Source organism: Muscardinus avellanarius, assembly GCF_963383645.1.
Source record: "Muscardinus avellanarius genome assembly, chromosome: 2".
Taxonomy (NCBI): domain Eukaryota; kingdom Metazoa; phylum Chordata; class Mammalia; order Rodentia; family Gliridae; genus Muscardinus; species Muscardinus avellanarius.
Window position 1 is genome coordinate 120,202,137 of NC_137787.1, and position 15,425 is coordinate 120,217,561.

General features: G+C 44.3%; 1 protein-coding gene across 3 annotated transcripts in view; it reads right to left on the reverse strand.

Annotated features, from left to right (window-relative positions):
* XPO4 (exportin 4) overlaps positions 1-12,499 on the reverse strand; it is a gene marked incomplete at both ends in the record, with an annotated part of 141,254 nt that extends 128,755 nt beyond the window's left edge. For all 3 annotated transcript variants that reach the window (XM_080689166.1, XM_080689165.1, XM_080689164.1), the window contains one exon: positions 12,431-12,499. In XM_080689166.1, coding sequence (XP_080545292.1) covers positions 12,431-12,499 — 69 coding nt within the window. The remainder of the gene's footprint in view (positions 1-12,430) is intronic.
* Positions 12,500-15,425: the final 2,926 nt, after the last annotated feature.

Genomic DNA, 15,425 nt, shown 5'->3' on the forward strand with positions numbered 1-15,425 from the left:
GCATGATCTTTCAAGAAAGCTTAAAAGAAATCTGGATTGGGAGACTAAGACAGGAGGATCATGATTCGCAGACAGCCTCAGCTACTGAGTGTGGCCCTTTACAACTCAGTGAGATTGTTTCAAAATATAGAATAAAGCCAGGCTTGATGGCTCACGCTTGTAATCCCGCCCCGCCCCGCTTGGGAGGTGGAAACAGGAGATCGCACAAGTTCGAAGCCAGCCTTGCTGGCTTAAGAGACCCTGTTTCCAAATAAAAAAGTATATAATAGGTCTGGGAGTGTAGCCCGGAGGTAGAAGGGTTTCCAGGAACCCCAATACCACCAAAATATAAATATATATAATAAAAAAGTAGAAGGTAGAATGCCCCGGGGGTTCCATCCCCAGTACCACCAAAAAAAAAAAAAAACTGACAAAATAACATTTTACAATTATAAAGCAAATTAGAAAATACAAAAGAAGCCAGGCATGGTGGTACACAGCTTGTAATCCCAGAGCTTGGGAGGCCGAGACAGGAGGATTGCACAAGTTCAAACCAGCCTCAGCTATTTAGTGAGGCTCTCAGCAACTTAATGAGATCCTGTTTCCAAATAAAATATAAAATAAATCTGGGAGTGTAGCCTGGAGGTAGAAAAGCCCCCACTGTTCCCCCACCACCAAAAAAAAAAAAAAATACAAAGGACATCCAGCAGCACTATCCTCACTTCCAATGCAAGAGCCACTAGATACACTACACCATTTAGATTTAAGATAAATTAGTTGTAGTTCCGTGTGTGTGTGTGTGTGTGTGTGTGTGTGTGTGTGTGTGTGTTTACTGAATATTGAACCCAAGGGCATTCTACCTTCAAGCTACACCATGCCCTATTTTATTCTTATTTTGAAAGTCTCACTAGCTTGATAAAAGTCTCATTACTTGCTAAGGCTGTCCTCAAAACTGTAATCCTCTTCTCAGCCTCCCACATACTGGGATTACAAGCACACACATGGTTTAGTTCCCCATTTTATTAGCCACAATTTTTTTTTTTTTTTTTTTTGGCGGTACTGGAGATGGACCCCAGGGGCATTCTACCTCTGAGCTACACCCTCAGCCCTATTTTTTATTCTTTATTTTGAAACAGGATCTCACTGAGTTGCAAAGAGCCTCACTAAGTAACTGAGGCTGGCCAAGAACTGTGATCCTACTGTCTCAGCCTCCCAAATGCTGGGATTACAAGGATGCACCACCATGCCCAGCTTTATTAACCACATTTCAAGAGCCTAGTGTAAGGAGGGCTAGTAGCTATTACAGTGTAACATTCATATCACCACACCAAGTTCTTATATACAGAACTGTTTATATTCTGGGTTTTTTTTGTTTTTTTGTTTTGTTTTTGTGGGTCTGGGGATGGAACCCAGGAGCATTCGACCTCCGAGCTACACCCCTTGCCCTATTTTTTATTCTTTATTTTGAAACCGGGTCTCACTGAGATGCAGATGGCCTCACTAAGTAGCTGAGGCTGTCCACAAACCGCGATCCTCCGGTCTCAGCCTCCAGAAAGCTGGGATTACAAGCGTGCGCCACCATGCCCAGCTCTTTATATTCTATTGATGATAAAATTGCTAAGTATAAACCAGGCATGGTGGCATATGCCTGTAATCCCTGTACTTGGGAGGTGAGACAGAAGAATGGCATGTTTGAGAACAGCCTCAGCAAGTACAGAGACTCATCAACCTAGTGAGATCCTGTTTTAAAATAAGAAATAAAATCAGGCTGGGGATGTAACCCAAAGGCAGAATTCCTCTGGGTTCAATCCTCAGTACAAGAAAAAAAAAAAAAAAAATGTAGTATAATCTCAGACCTCCAGTCTTCAGATGATTGTGTCTTAAATCAGAGGTTCTTCATGATGGCAATTTTATTCCCAAGGGAACTTCTGGCAGTGTCTGGAAAGGCTTTTGGTTGCTGTAGCTGGGGAGTGTTTTTGGCAACAAGTGGCTAGAAGAAGGGAACCTGCTAACTTTCCTTCTCAACAAGGAATTACCAGGCCTCAAGTGTCAAGAGTGATAGTTTGAGAAATCCTATCCTGGAGAAATTTTCTCAAATTAAGGATCAATGAGTTAGCACTATACTTTCAAGAACAAAAATAAAATAGGATATTCTCATCCAGTCTATAGTTAGATAGGATTCCCTTCATTACTCAATAGCCTATGAAAAAAAGCAGAATACATCTACTTTGCTAAAAGAATTTCTGACAGTATAATTCAATTTTCATGACACCTATGTTAAAAAAAATTACTGAAGATAGTTCACAGATAGTGGTGCATGCCTATAACCCCAGTACTAAACAGGCTGGGACAGGAGGATCTCAAGTTCGTAAGCCACTTAAATATCGCAGGACTCTCAGAAACCTAGTAAGACCCTGTTTCAAAATAAATAATAAACCGGGATAGGCGTGATGATGCACACTTGTAATCCCAGCATTTGGGAGGCTAAGACAGGAGGATCAAGATTCTCAGACTGCCTCAGCTACTTAGTGAGCACCTTTCCAACTCAGTGAGACCGTTTCAAGATAAAGAATAAAAAATAGGGTTGGGGGTATAGCTCAGAGGTAGAATTCCTCTTGAGTTCAATCTCCAATACCACAAAAAATAAAATAAAAATTAAAAAATAGAGCCGGCCGTGGTGGTGTACATTTTTAATCCCAGTACTTGGGAAACTGAGACAGGAGAATCACAAGTTTATAGTCAGCCTTAGCTACTTAGTGAGGCCCTCCACACCTTAAAGAGATCCTGTTCCAAAATAAAGAATAAAATAAGGCTGAGGGTGGAGATCAGAGGTAGAATGCCTCTTGGTTCAATCCCCAGTACCAAAATAAAGAGTTAATTAATAAGTGGACAAATGCTAAAGGCAGGTGTGAATATAAAGGTAATGAAAAATTATTTTATTGTTTTTCTGGTTCTTGGGGGGTTTTTTTGGTGGTACTGGGGGTGGAACACAGGGACTTTCTACCTCAGGACTACACTCCCAGACCTGTTTTATATATTATTTGGAAACAGGGTCTCACTAAGTTGCTGAGAGCCTCACTAAGTAGCTGAGGCTGGCTTCGAACCTATGTGATCCTCCTGTCTCAGCTTCCCAAGCGCAGGGATTACAAGCGTGCACCACCACGCCCAGCGAAAAATTACTGTTTTGATCACTCATTGGTGTTTATAAATAGTTAAATAATTTATACTTAAGAAGCAAAGAATATGCCCATCTTCTATCAATACTGTGTGCTATCAATGTTTCAAAAGTATGTTTTAATGATGCCAGCACAAGAAAAAGAGCCAGTAGTGGAGCCTGTCCAAGATGTATTTGATGTCAAGAATTAGTATTGCATTTGGACAGTGGAACTACCAACACCCAGAAGAAACAAGCTAGAAAATCTCAAGTAGGAATCAAAGACAAATGCAAAGAATACATAGAGCCACACTCAAGGCCTGTGTTGCCCAACAGATAACCACTACCACACCGGGTTCCCTATCTCGGTGTTCAACAACACAAGAGGCTATAGCCACCATACTGGAGAAAACAGATACAGAACATTTCCATCAGCAAAGAAAATCCTATCAGCATTATTCTAGGAGACATTTAATAATTAAATATTTATTCAGTGCTAGCTATGAATTTATCTTGAATTATGGGCTTTCATGCAAGGCTGATAGGGACATTAAAATATAAAGTAATGGCCGGGCATGGTGGGGCACATTTACAATCCCAGCATTTGGGAGGCTGAAACAGGAGGATCTGCACAGGTTCAAAGCCAGCCTCAGCTACTTCGTAAGGCTCTCAGCAACTTAGTGAAACCCTGTTTCAAATAAAAAGTATAAAATAGGTCTGGAGTATAGCCTGGAGGTAGAAAAGCCTGTGGGTTCCACCCCCAGTACCACAAAGGAAAAAAAAAAAAAGAAAGAAAAAATACAAAGTAACAAGCTGGGTATGCTTATAATCTCAGTACTTGGGAGGATGAGACAGGAGGATCATAAATTCAAGACTAGTCTCTACAATTTTGAGACATTCATGGATTAGCAAGACCCCATTTCAAAGTGAAAATTAAACTGGGCATAGTGGCGCATGCTTGTAATCCCAGCATTTGAGAGGCTGAGACAGGAGGGTCATGGTTCATGGACAGCCTCAGTTACTTAGCGAGGCCCTTTGCAACTCAGTGAGACCCTGTTTCAAAATAAAGAATAAAAAATAGAGCAGGGGGTATAGCTTGGAGGTAGAATGCTCCTGGGTTCCATCCCAGTACCACAATAAAATCAATTAAATAAAATAAAAATAGGGATGAGGGTTGTATCTTAGACATAAAATGCTCCTAGATTCAATCTCCAGTACAAAAAATAATAATAACTGCTAACATTTATAGAGCACTTACTATACCAGGTGCTATACTAAATGCATTCTTTTGAATGTAAATTAAATCATTTAGCCAAGGCATAATGGCACATGCCTGTAATCCCAGTACTTGTGAGGCTTGAGACAGAAGGATCAAAGGTTTGCAGCCAACTACTTAGAGAGGTCCTCCGCAACTTAGTGAGCCTGTTTCAAAAATAAAAAATAAAGCTGGGGGTATAGCTCAGAGGTACCCCTGGGTTTAATCTCCAGTACTGCAAAAAAAATTAAATCATTTAATCTTCACAATAAAATTAAATAGGTATCCTTATTACCCTATTTTAAAGATAAGGCAACAGAAGCTTAGAGGTTAACTGACCTGACAAATGTCACACAGCTAGTCTCTGGAGGCCAAGAGGAACCCAGAGAGTTCAGCCCCTCTGTTCTACCTTCCAATCCCTATGGTTTCATTCACTTTTCTATATATTCTTATTAACACTGCACCATGATGATTTTTTTAAGACCTCACCTGATCAGGTCAAGCTCTTACTACTATATGTTTACTAATTAGTTCTCTAATCTCTATCAAAAAGCCACAATATATAGATGAGCCTTCTATAATTATTAGTCTTATTCAAAGACTGAGGAAAAATAATATGTTAAAATATGAAGCCGGGTAACAAGCGTGGTGGCGCACTCTTGTAATACCCACACTTGAGAGGCGGAGACAAGGATTGCGCAGGTTTGAAGCCAGCCTCACTGGCTTAAGAGACCCTGTTTCCAAATAAAAATATAAAAAATAGCCGGGCGTGGTGGTGCACGCTTGTAATCCCCGTGCTTGGGAGGCAGAGACAAGAGGATTGTGGTTCGCAGACAGCCTCAGCTACTTAGTGAGGCCCTTTGCAACTCAGTGAGACCCTGTTTCAAAATAAAAAGAATAAAAATTAGGGCAGGGGGTGTAGCTTGGAGGTCGAATGCCCCTGGGTTCCATCCCCAGACCAAGAAAGAAAGAAAGAAAGAAAGAAAGAGAGAGAGAGAGAGAGAGAGAAAGAAAGAAAATATATGTATATATACATATTGTGGGTGGGGTACTGGGAATGGAACCCAGGGACATTCTACCTCCAAGCTATAGCTCTCTTTTATTCTTTATTTTATTGTTTGTTGTTGGTTTTGTTTTTTTTTGTTTTTTTTGTTTTTTTTTTTGGTGGTACTGGGGGTGGAACCCAGAGGCTTTCTACCTCCAGGCTATACTCCCAGACCTTTTTTATATTTTATTTGGCAACAGGGTCTCACTAAGTTGCTAAAAGCCTCACTAAGTAGCTGAGGCTGGCTTCAAACCTGTGTGATCTCCTGTCTCAGCCTCCCAAGCGCGAGGATTACAAGCGTGCGCAACACGCCCGGCTTTTTTTATTTTGAAACAGGGCCTCACTGAGTTCCAAAGGTCCTCACGAAGTAGCTGAGGCTGGCAGCAAAACTTCTATCCTCCTGTCTCAGCCTCCGAAGTACTACAAACATGAGTCAGTCACCACACCCAGCTTAAAACATGAATATATTTTTATTGGAATAAAATTTCTAGTGGGGTGTGTGTGTGTGTGTGTGTGTGTGTGTGTGTGTGTGTGTTTTACTGGGGATTGAACTGAAATCAGGGGAATTCCATTTCTGAGCTACATCCCCAGCCCTATTTTATTTATTTTTTATTTTATTTTATTTTATTTTTATAGTACTGTGGGGTCTTCTACCTCTGGGCTACACTTCCAGACCTATTTTATATTTTACTTGGAAACAGGGTCTCATTAAGCTGCTGAGAACCTCACTGAGTAGCTGAAGCTGGCTTTGAACCTGCATGATCCTCTGGTCTTAGCTTCCCAAATACTGGGATTACAAGCATGCCACCATGCCCAGTCCCAGTCTATTTACTTTTATTTTGAAGCAGCATCTCATTAGATTGAGGAGAGTCTCATTACTTGCTGAGGCTGTGTCCTCAAACCTGTGATCCTTTTGTGTCAGCCTCTCAAGTACTGGGATTACAGGTGTGGGTCACCCTACTTGGCTTTAAAATTCCTGTGTGTGTGTGTGTGTGTGTGTGTGTGTGTGTTGCTGGTGATTGAATCCAGGGGGTATTCTACCTCTGAGTCACACCCCCAGCCCTATTTTTATTCTTTATTTTGAAACAGGGTCTCACTAAATTGTGGCAGGGCTAAGTAGCTGAGTCTGGCCACACACCTGCGATCCACCTGTCTCAGCCTCCAATTACAAGTGCACCACCATGCCTGGCTTAAAATTCCTATTGATTTTTAAGATAAAAATTGAGAAGGCAAAAGTAGGGCATGGTGGTACATGCCTGTAATCTCAGTACTTGCAAGGCTAAAATAGGAGTATCGGATCCAGGCATAGTGGCACATGCTGTAATCCCAGCATTTGGAAGGCTGAGACAGTAGGATCGCAGTTAGCGGGCAGCCCAGCTACTTAGTAAGGCCCTTTGCAACTCAGTGAGACCCTGTTTCAAAATAAAGAATAGAAAATAGGGCTGGAGGTATAGCTCAAAGGTTAAATGCCTCTGGGTTCTGCCCCCAGCACCGCAAAATAAATAAATAAATGAATAAATACAAAAATAAGATAGGAGGATCTCAGGTTCAAAGCCAGCCTTGGCAACTTAGTAACACCTTGTTTCCAAATAAAAAAAAAAAAGAAAGAAAAGTTAAGAAAGGAGCCTGTTTTAGAGGCAGAGCTTCCCCCAAAGATAGATAGAATTACTTCACCATGAATTACTTTGGCCTTTGAAAAAAGATCCCACACTCTGGTTGTTTTCAGAGAGTCATCCTCCTTATTGACCAAGCTCATCAAATCTCACCGACCTCATATCTTCCTACCTAATGAGTTGCCTCTCACATTAGATTTCCACACTGCTGACAGTCGAAACATCAAAACCACAGCTCTCACAGGCCTTACCTACAGGTGAACTCAAGCTAATTATGATTGACTAACAAGGCCTGAAGATTACCCAAGTCCCTGATTGTGTCCTTAGGGCTCCTTCATACTACCCCTTCTTCAATCATTCCTTCTTTTTATTCATTCAAGAGATGTTATTAAGCAACTCCTACAGGCCACCCTGCATCAAATGCTAATACAAGCCGGGTGTGGTGACACATGCTTGTAATCCCAGCTTTTGGGAAGCTGAGACAGGAGGATCAAGGTTCAAGGACGGCCTCAGCTACTTAGTGAGGCCCTTTGCAACTCAGTGAGACCCTTTGAAAAAAAGAATGAAAAATTAAGGATGGGGTTATAGCTCGGAGGTAGAATGCCCCTGGGTTCCATCCCCAGTACTGCAAAATATATATATGTATTTTATAAAGTATACTGTTAGCTGGGCATGGGGGTACACGCTTGTAATCCAAACATTCAGGAGGCTGAGACAGGAGGATCTCGGTTCATGGAAGCCTAGGCTACTTAGTTAGGCCCTATGCAACTCAATGAGACCTGGTTTCAAAATAAAGAATGAAAAATATTGCTGGGCATGGTGGAGCACGCTTGTAATCCCCGCACTTGGGAGGCTGAGACAGGAGGATCACACAGGTTCGAAGCCAGCCTCAGCTACTTAGTGAGGCTCTCAGTAACTTAGTGAGACCCTGTTTCCAAAAATAGGTCTGGGAGTATAGCCCGGAGGTAGAAAGCCTCTGGGTTCTATCCCCAGTACCACAAAAAAAAAAAAAAGAAAGAAAAAGAAAAAAAAAAGCCAGGCATGGTGGCGCACACTTGTAATCCCTGTGCTTGGGAGGCTGAGATAGGAGGATCACGCAGGTTCAAAGCCAGCCTCAGCTACTTAGTAAGGCTCTCAGCAATTTAGCGAGACCCTGTTTCCAAATAAAATATAAAATAGGTCTGGGAGTGTAGCCTGAAGGTCAAATGCCCCTCCTGGGTTACATCCTCAGATCCACACACACACACACAAAAAAAAAAGAATAGAAAATAGGGTAGGGGGTGTAGCTTGGAGGTCGAATGCCCCTGGGTTCAATCCCCACACCCCCAAATAAATAAATAAATAAATAGCTGGGCGAGGTGGTGCACGCTTGTAATCCCAGCATTCGGGAGGCTGAGACCAGAGGATCGCGGTTCCCGGACAGTCTCAGCAACTTAGTGAGGCCCTCTGCAACTCAGTGAGACCCGGTTTTTTGGTGGTGGTACTGAGGGTGGAACCCAGAGGCTTTCTACCTCCGGACTATATTCCCAGACCTATTTTATATTTTATTTGGAAACAGGGTCTCACTAAGTTGCTGAGAGCCTCACTAAGTACCTGAGGCTGGCTTCGAACCTGTGCAATCCTCCTGTCTCAGCCTCCCAAGCGCAAGGATTACAAGCGTGCGCCACCACACCCAGCTTTATTCTTTATTTTGAAACAGGGTCTCACTGAGTTGCAAAGGGCCTCACTAAGTAGCTGAGGCTGTCTGCGAATACTGATCCTCTGGTCTCAGCCTCCTAAATGCTGGGATTACAAGTGGCGCCACCACGCCTGGCCCAGAATTCTTTTAAAAAAGGAATTTGGTAGACCCATTTAAATAAATATTCCATTTGCTATGTTTCAGAATGGACAGTTTCACTTGCATGCTGTAACTAACTTGCAATCCTTCACTTTAGCATGTTTGTCTTAAAATTTATTTTACAGTAATCAACCTCACTGTTTTGTTTTTTCTTTGCTTTTAAGTGGTACTAGGCATTGAACCCAGGGGCATTCTTCACTAAACTATATCCACAGGCCTCTTTTTTTTGAAATAAGGTCTTGCTAAGAAACTCACCATTTTGAATAAAAAGATTAAGCAGTTTTTATTTACAAGTATCTACAAAAAATACTCCATTACTACCTTTGGAAAGAAATTTCTTTTTCTTTTTTTTTTTTTTGGAAGTAGTGGGGATTGAACCAGAACATTCTATCTCTGGGGTACCTTTTGAGTTTTAATTTTTTACTCAACCATGTTACTTCTCAAAGCCAACATATTATAATACTATGAACATTACATTTCATTACTTGATGGGAAATTTCTAAAAAGTGACCTTTTAGCCTGGTGTGGTGATACATGGCACACGCGTGTAATCCCAGCATTCAGGAGGCTGAGACAGGAGGATCGAGGTTCGTGGACAACCTGGGTGTAATCCCAGTACTTGGGAGGCTAAGACAAGAAGATCACAGGTTCATAACCAGCCTCAGCTACTTAGTGAGGGTCTCTGCAACTTGGTGAGAATGTTTCAAAATAAAGAATTAAAAACAGGGCTGGGGATGGCCTGGCTTGGTGGCGCCCACTTGTAATCCCCATGCTTGGGAGGTGGAGACAGGAGGATAGCGCAGGTTCGAAGCCAGCCTTGCTGGCTTAAGAGACCCTGTTTCCAAATTTTAAAAAGTATAAAAATAGGTCTGAGAGTGTAGCCCAGAGGTAGAAGGCCTTCCAGGAACCCCAGTACCACCAAAAAAAAAAAAAGCAGGATGGGGAAAAAGGGCTGGGGGGTGTAGCTTGTAGCTCGGAGGTCGAATGCCCCTGGGTTCCATCCCCAGACCCACAAAAATAATAATAATAATAATAATAATAATAATAATAATAACAATAAATTAAGCCGGGCGTGATGGCACACACTTGTAATCCCAGCATTCAGGAGGCTGAGGCAGGAGGATCCCGATTTGCAGACAGCCTCAGCTACTTAGTGAGGCTCTTTGCAACTCAGTGAGACTCCATTTAAAAATAAAGAATAAAGCCGGGCCTGGTGGTGCACGCTTGTAATCTCAGCATTCGGGAGGCTGAGACCAGAGGATCGCGGTTTGCGGACAGCCTCAGCTACTTAGTGAGGCCCTCTGCAACTCAGTGAGACCCTGTTTCAAAAATAAAGAATAGCCAGGCATGGTGGCGCACGCTTGTAATTCTCTCGCACTTGAGAGGCGGAGACAGGAGGATCGCGCTGGTTCGAAGCCAGCTGCGCTGGCTTAAGAGACCCTGTTTCAAAAATATAAAATAGGTCTGGGAGTGTAGCCCGGAGGTAGAAGGGCTTCCAGGAACCCCAGTACCACCAAGAAAGAAAGAAGGAAGGAAGGAAGGAAGGAAGGAAATAAGGAATAAAAATAGGGCAGGGGGTGTAGCTCGGAGGTCGATGCCCCTGGGTTCCATCCCCAGACCCGCCAAAAAAAAAAAAAGAATAAAAAAAGAGAACTGAGAGTGTAGCTCAGAGGTAGAATGCCCCTGGATTCCATCCTCAGTACCACACAAAAATAAATAAATAAATAACTAGAATACAGCCTTCACACTAAAGAAACAAAGCAGTAATTGCTACTCTTTTGGTGTTTTTGTGGTACTGGGGATTCAACCCAGGGACATCATACCTTCACATTGTGCCCCCAGCCCCTTTTTAATTTTCTGTTTTGAAGGGTCTCACTTAGGTTACTGAGTGTCTAAGTTGCTGAAGCCAGTCTCAAACCTGCGGCCCTCCTTCCTCAGCCTCCCAAGTACTGGGATGACTTTACAAGTGTGTGCCGTAATGCATGGCTAATTTTCTTTTTCTTTCTTTTTTATTATTTTGTGTGTGTGTGTGGTACTGGAGATTGAACCCAGAGACATTCTGCCTCTGAGTTACACCCCCAGCCCTATTTTTTTTTATTCTTTATTTTGAAACAGGGTCTCACTAAGTTGCTGAAGGTCTCACCAAGTAGTTGAGGCTGACCACAAAACTGTCATCCTCCATCTCAGCCTCCCAAGTATTGGGATTACAGATATGTGCTGGATAGGTAAAACATTTTAAGAACCTTGTATTAAGGGAAGAATTAGCCAGTTTTTCCTAATTTACCTTGCCAGAGTCTGAAAATTATCTAGTTGGCTTTGTGGCAAAACTATACATTACTTTGGTAATCCTATTCATATTACACGTCTCTATTTCCAAAGCAGCTACAATACCTGATGTGTATAGAAATATACTTGATAAATGGAACTACAAACTATGCCAGAATTAAGTTTAAATACTCTACAATATGATTCTAGAACACATAATCCTAATAACAAACCAAAAGGGGGAAAAAAGTCCAAAAAGTCAGTGCCGCGCATGGTGGAGCACGTTTTTATTTTTTATTTTATGTTGTTTTTGTGATCCTGGGGATGGAACTCAGGGGCCTCTACCTCTGGGATACACCCCCGACCTATTTTATATTTTATTTTGAAACAGGGTCTCACTAAGTAGCTGAGGCTGGCTTCAAACCAGTGCGATCCTCCTGCCTCAGCCTCCCAAATACTGAGATTAAAAGCGTGCGCCAAGCCGGGCGTGGTGGTGCACGCTAGGAATCCCAGTACTTGGGAGGCTGAGACAGGAGGATCGCAGATTCATTGCCACCGAAGCAACTTGGTGAGTGAGGCCTTCCACAACTTAGTGAGACCTCGTTTCAAAATAAAACATAAAGAGGGCTGAGGGTGTAGCTCGGAAGCAGAAACCCCCTGGGTTCAATCCCCAGGACCACAAAAAGAAAAAAGGAAAGAAAACGTCTAAAACAATTCTCGTGATCAAATGAGCCTCGAACTTTCAAAACACAAAATCTACAAACACGGAAGCGTCGTAACTTACAGAACCAAAGCTGAGCCAGCAAATAAAAGTTTACTGAGTAACTGGCTGTAGTTTATCCTTACTTCTACTCCCTGAGTTCAATGCTTATTTTTTCATTCTTTAACTTGGCCTTCCCGAGTACAGAACCTCCCCAAAAGACATCCTCCCGTACACGAACTAAACCAAGGGCCCCGCGTCAGTGCCGCGAGGGGCCCCGCGGGGCGGGGGTGCGGGCCGGGCGCCGCCCCGGTGACCTTGGTCCCGCGCGGCCCCCGCTCCCTCCGGGCCGGCCTTCCCGCGCGGGGCGGCTGCGGCTCCCCGGCGGCCCGGCTCGGGGCCGCGCTCTCGGAGCCCGGCCGCTGCCGGCCCCGCCGCCCTCCCGCGCCAGCCCCGCCGCCTGCCGCGACCTCCCCGCCGGCGCCGGCCGGGTCGGGCGCCGAGACCCGGGAGAGCGGCTGCTGCGCCCTGCCACGCCGCCGCCGGGGCCGCCGGACGCCGAGGCCGCGGCGCGCTCCTCACCATCAGAACCTTGGCCGCGTTCTCCAGCTGAGCGATCACTTCTGGGGGCCCCAGCGCCGCCGCCATCATGGTCTCTCTTCAATGACGCGCCATGCGCTGCATTGTGGGAGCGGCCGCCCGGCCGGCCAATCACCGCCGCCCCCGGGCCGCACGCGCCGGGCCGTCGCTGTCGCCGTCGACGCCGGCGTGGCCGCTCGCGGGGCTGGCGGGCCGGGACCCGGCCGGGCCGCGCCGGGTGAGGGGGCCGGGCGCGCCGGCCGGGCTGCGCATGCGCACGCGCGTCCCCGCCAGCCCAGGCGCGCTCCCGCCACGCACCGGGCCGCGCCTGCGCCCTGCGGGGGCTGCCCTGCTAGGAGGGCCGCGCGGGACCCGCCTGCTCCCGCGGTCTGGAGTCATTTATGTACTTATTACCTATTTCTTGGTGCAGGGAATGTAACCCAGGGGCATTCTACCGCCGAGCTACACCCGCAGCCCCATTTGCTTTTTTATTGCGGTACTGAGGATGGACCCCAGGGGCATTCTACCCCCGAGCTACACCTTCAGTCCTATTTTTTATTCTTTATTTTGAAACAGGGTCTCACTGAGTTTGCAGAGGGCCTCACTAAGTAGCTGAGGCTGTCCGTGAATCGTGATCCTCCTGTCTCAGCCTCCCAGTTGCTGGGATTACAAGCGTGCGCCACCACGCGGGGCTCCATTTGATTTTTATTTTGAAACATTGTCTCCCTAAATTGCTGAGAATCCAGGTTGCTGAGGCTGGCCACTAACCTGCAATCTTCCTGTCTCAGCCTCCCAGGTGCTGGGATGACATGCATGCGCCACCACCCTTGGTTCACGGCAGTTTTTTGTTTGTTTTGTTTGTTTTGTTTATTTAGTACTGGGGATTGAACCCAGGGGCATTCTGTCTCTGAACTACTCCCCTCCATCCTTTTCGTGGTTATTTTAACTTGGAAGTAGTCTCACTAAATTTCTGAGAGTCCTGCTAAAGCCTGAGGCTGGCCTCCAACCTCTGATCCTCCTGTCTTAGCCTCCCAGCTACTGGCATTACAGGCGTGCAGCACCATGCCTACATTTATTTATTTATTTATTTATTTATTTATTTATTTATTTATTTATCGTACTGAGGATTGAACCCAGGGAAATTCTGCCTGCGCTACACACCCAGCCCTTTTTTCTTTGTTTCTTTTTTCAGGGTCTCACAGCTTGGGCTTGATGGCACAGTCTTGTAATCCCAGCATTCAGGAGGCTGAGACTGCAGGATTGCGGTTCGCAGACAGCCTCAGCTTGTACTTAGTGAGGCCCTTTGCAACTAAGGGAGACCAGTTTCAAAAAAATAAAGAATAGCTGGGCATGGTGACACACGCTTGTAATCCCAGCGGTTGGGAGGCTGAGACAGGAGGATCGCACAGGTTCGAAGCCAGCCTCAGCTACTTAGTGAGGCTCTCAGCAACTTAGTGAGACTCTGTTTCCAAATAAAGTATAAAATAGGTCTGGAGTATAGCCCAGAGATAGAAAAGCCCCTGAGTTCTACCCCCAGTACCAAAAAATAAATAAAATAAAATAAATAATTAAAAAAATAGGGGTGGGGTGTAGCTCGGACGTAGAATGCCCCTGGGTTCCATCCCCAATACTGAAAAAAAAAAAAAAAAAACAGGGTCTCATTAAGTTGCTTAAGACCCTCCCTCAAACCTGTGATCCTTCTGACTCAGCCTCCCAAGTACTGGGATGACAAGCATGCACCACCATGCCAGTTTATTTTTGTGTACTGGAGATTGAACCCAGAGGCATTCTCTCAGCTACACCCCCAGCCCTATTATATTTTTTATTTGGAAACAGGGTCTTAATAAGTTGCTGAAAGCCTCACTAAATTCCTGAGGCTGACCTTGAACTTGCAATCCCACTGTCTCCCTGCCAAGCACTGAGATTACAGTCCTGTGCCACCACAACTACCTGGCTTGTTTTCATTGGAAACATGGTGTCACACCCCCAGCCATTTTTATTTTTTATTTTGAAGGCTTCTCTAAGCTGCTGAGGGCCTAAGTTGCTGATTCTGGCCTTAAACTCGTAATCTTCCTATCTTAGCTTCCCAAATCCTGAGTTTGATTATAAGCACCACCATGCCGAGCTTCTAGACTATTAAGGCAATTTCTCCAAATTCTAAATCTGGAAAGTAAATCACACAGATTTCGAATTTAATGTAAGCAAATAATACTGATCTATAGAATATAATCGAATTAAATAATTCTGCCTGCTTTATGCCATTGTTCTTCCAAAACTTGTGATCAACTTACGCGAACACTCCTCGTGGACTTTTTAAACCTTCAGGATTCAATTTGAAGCTTCTGATATGTGAAAATGATGGTGACCAGTACGAACACTGACTATGTTGCTGCTCGATATTTGTTTATTTTAGTTTTGTTTTGGTACATCATAGTCACATCATAATATAGTTCGTGTGGACAGCCTCAGCTACTTAGTGAGGCCCTTCGCAACTCAGTGAGACCCTGTTTCCAAAAAAAAAAAAAACATGGGCAGGGCTTGTAGCTCGGAGGTCAAATGCCTCTGGGTTCCAGAACTGCAATAATAATAATAATAATAATAATAATAATAATAATAATGTAGTTCGTGTTGACAGTGGCATACATTCGCATATTGGTGCTCCCTCCTTTTTTATTTATTTATTTTTATTTTTTTGAGCTACTAAGGATAGAACTCAGTCATTCTACCTCTGCGCTACATCCCCATCCCTTTTTATTTTTTATTTTGAAACAGGCTCTCACAAAGTGGTTGAGGTTGGCCTCAAAGTACTCACTCAGGCTTCTTAGTACTCAGATTACAGGTATGTGCCACCACGCTGACCGCTGACACATCGATTCTTTTTTTTTTTTTTTTTTTTTTGCAGGTGTGGGGATAGAACCCAAGGGCATTCGACCTCGGAGCTACACCCCCTGCCCTATTTTTTATTCTTTATTTTGAAACCGAGTCTCACTGAGTTGCA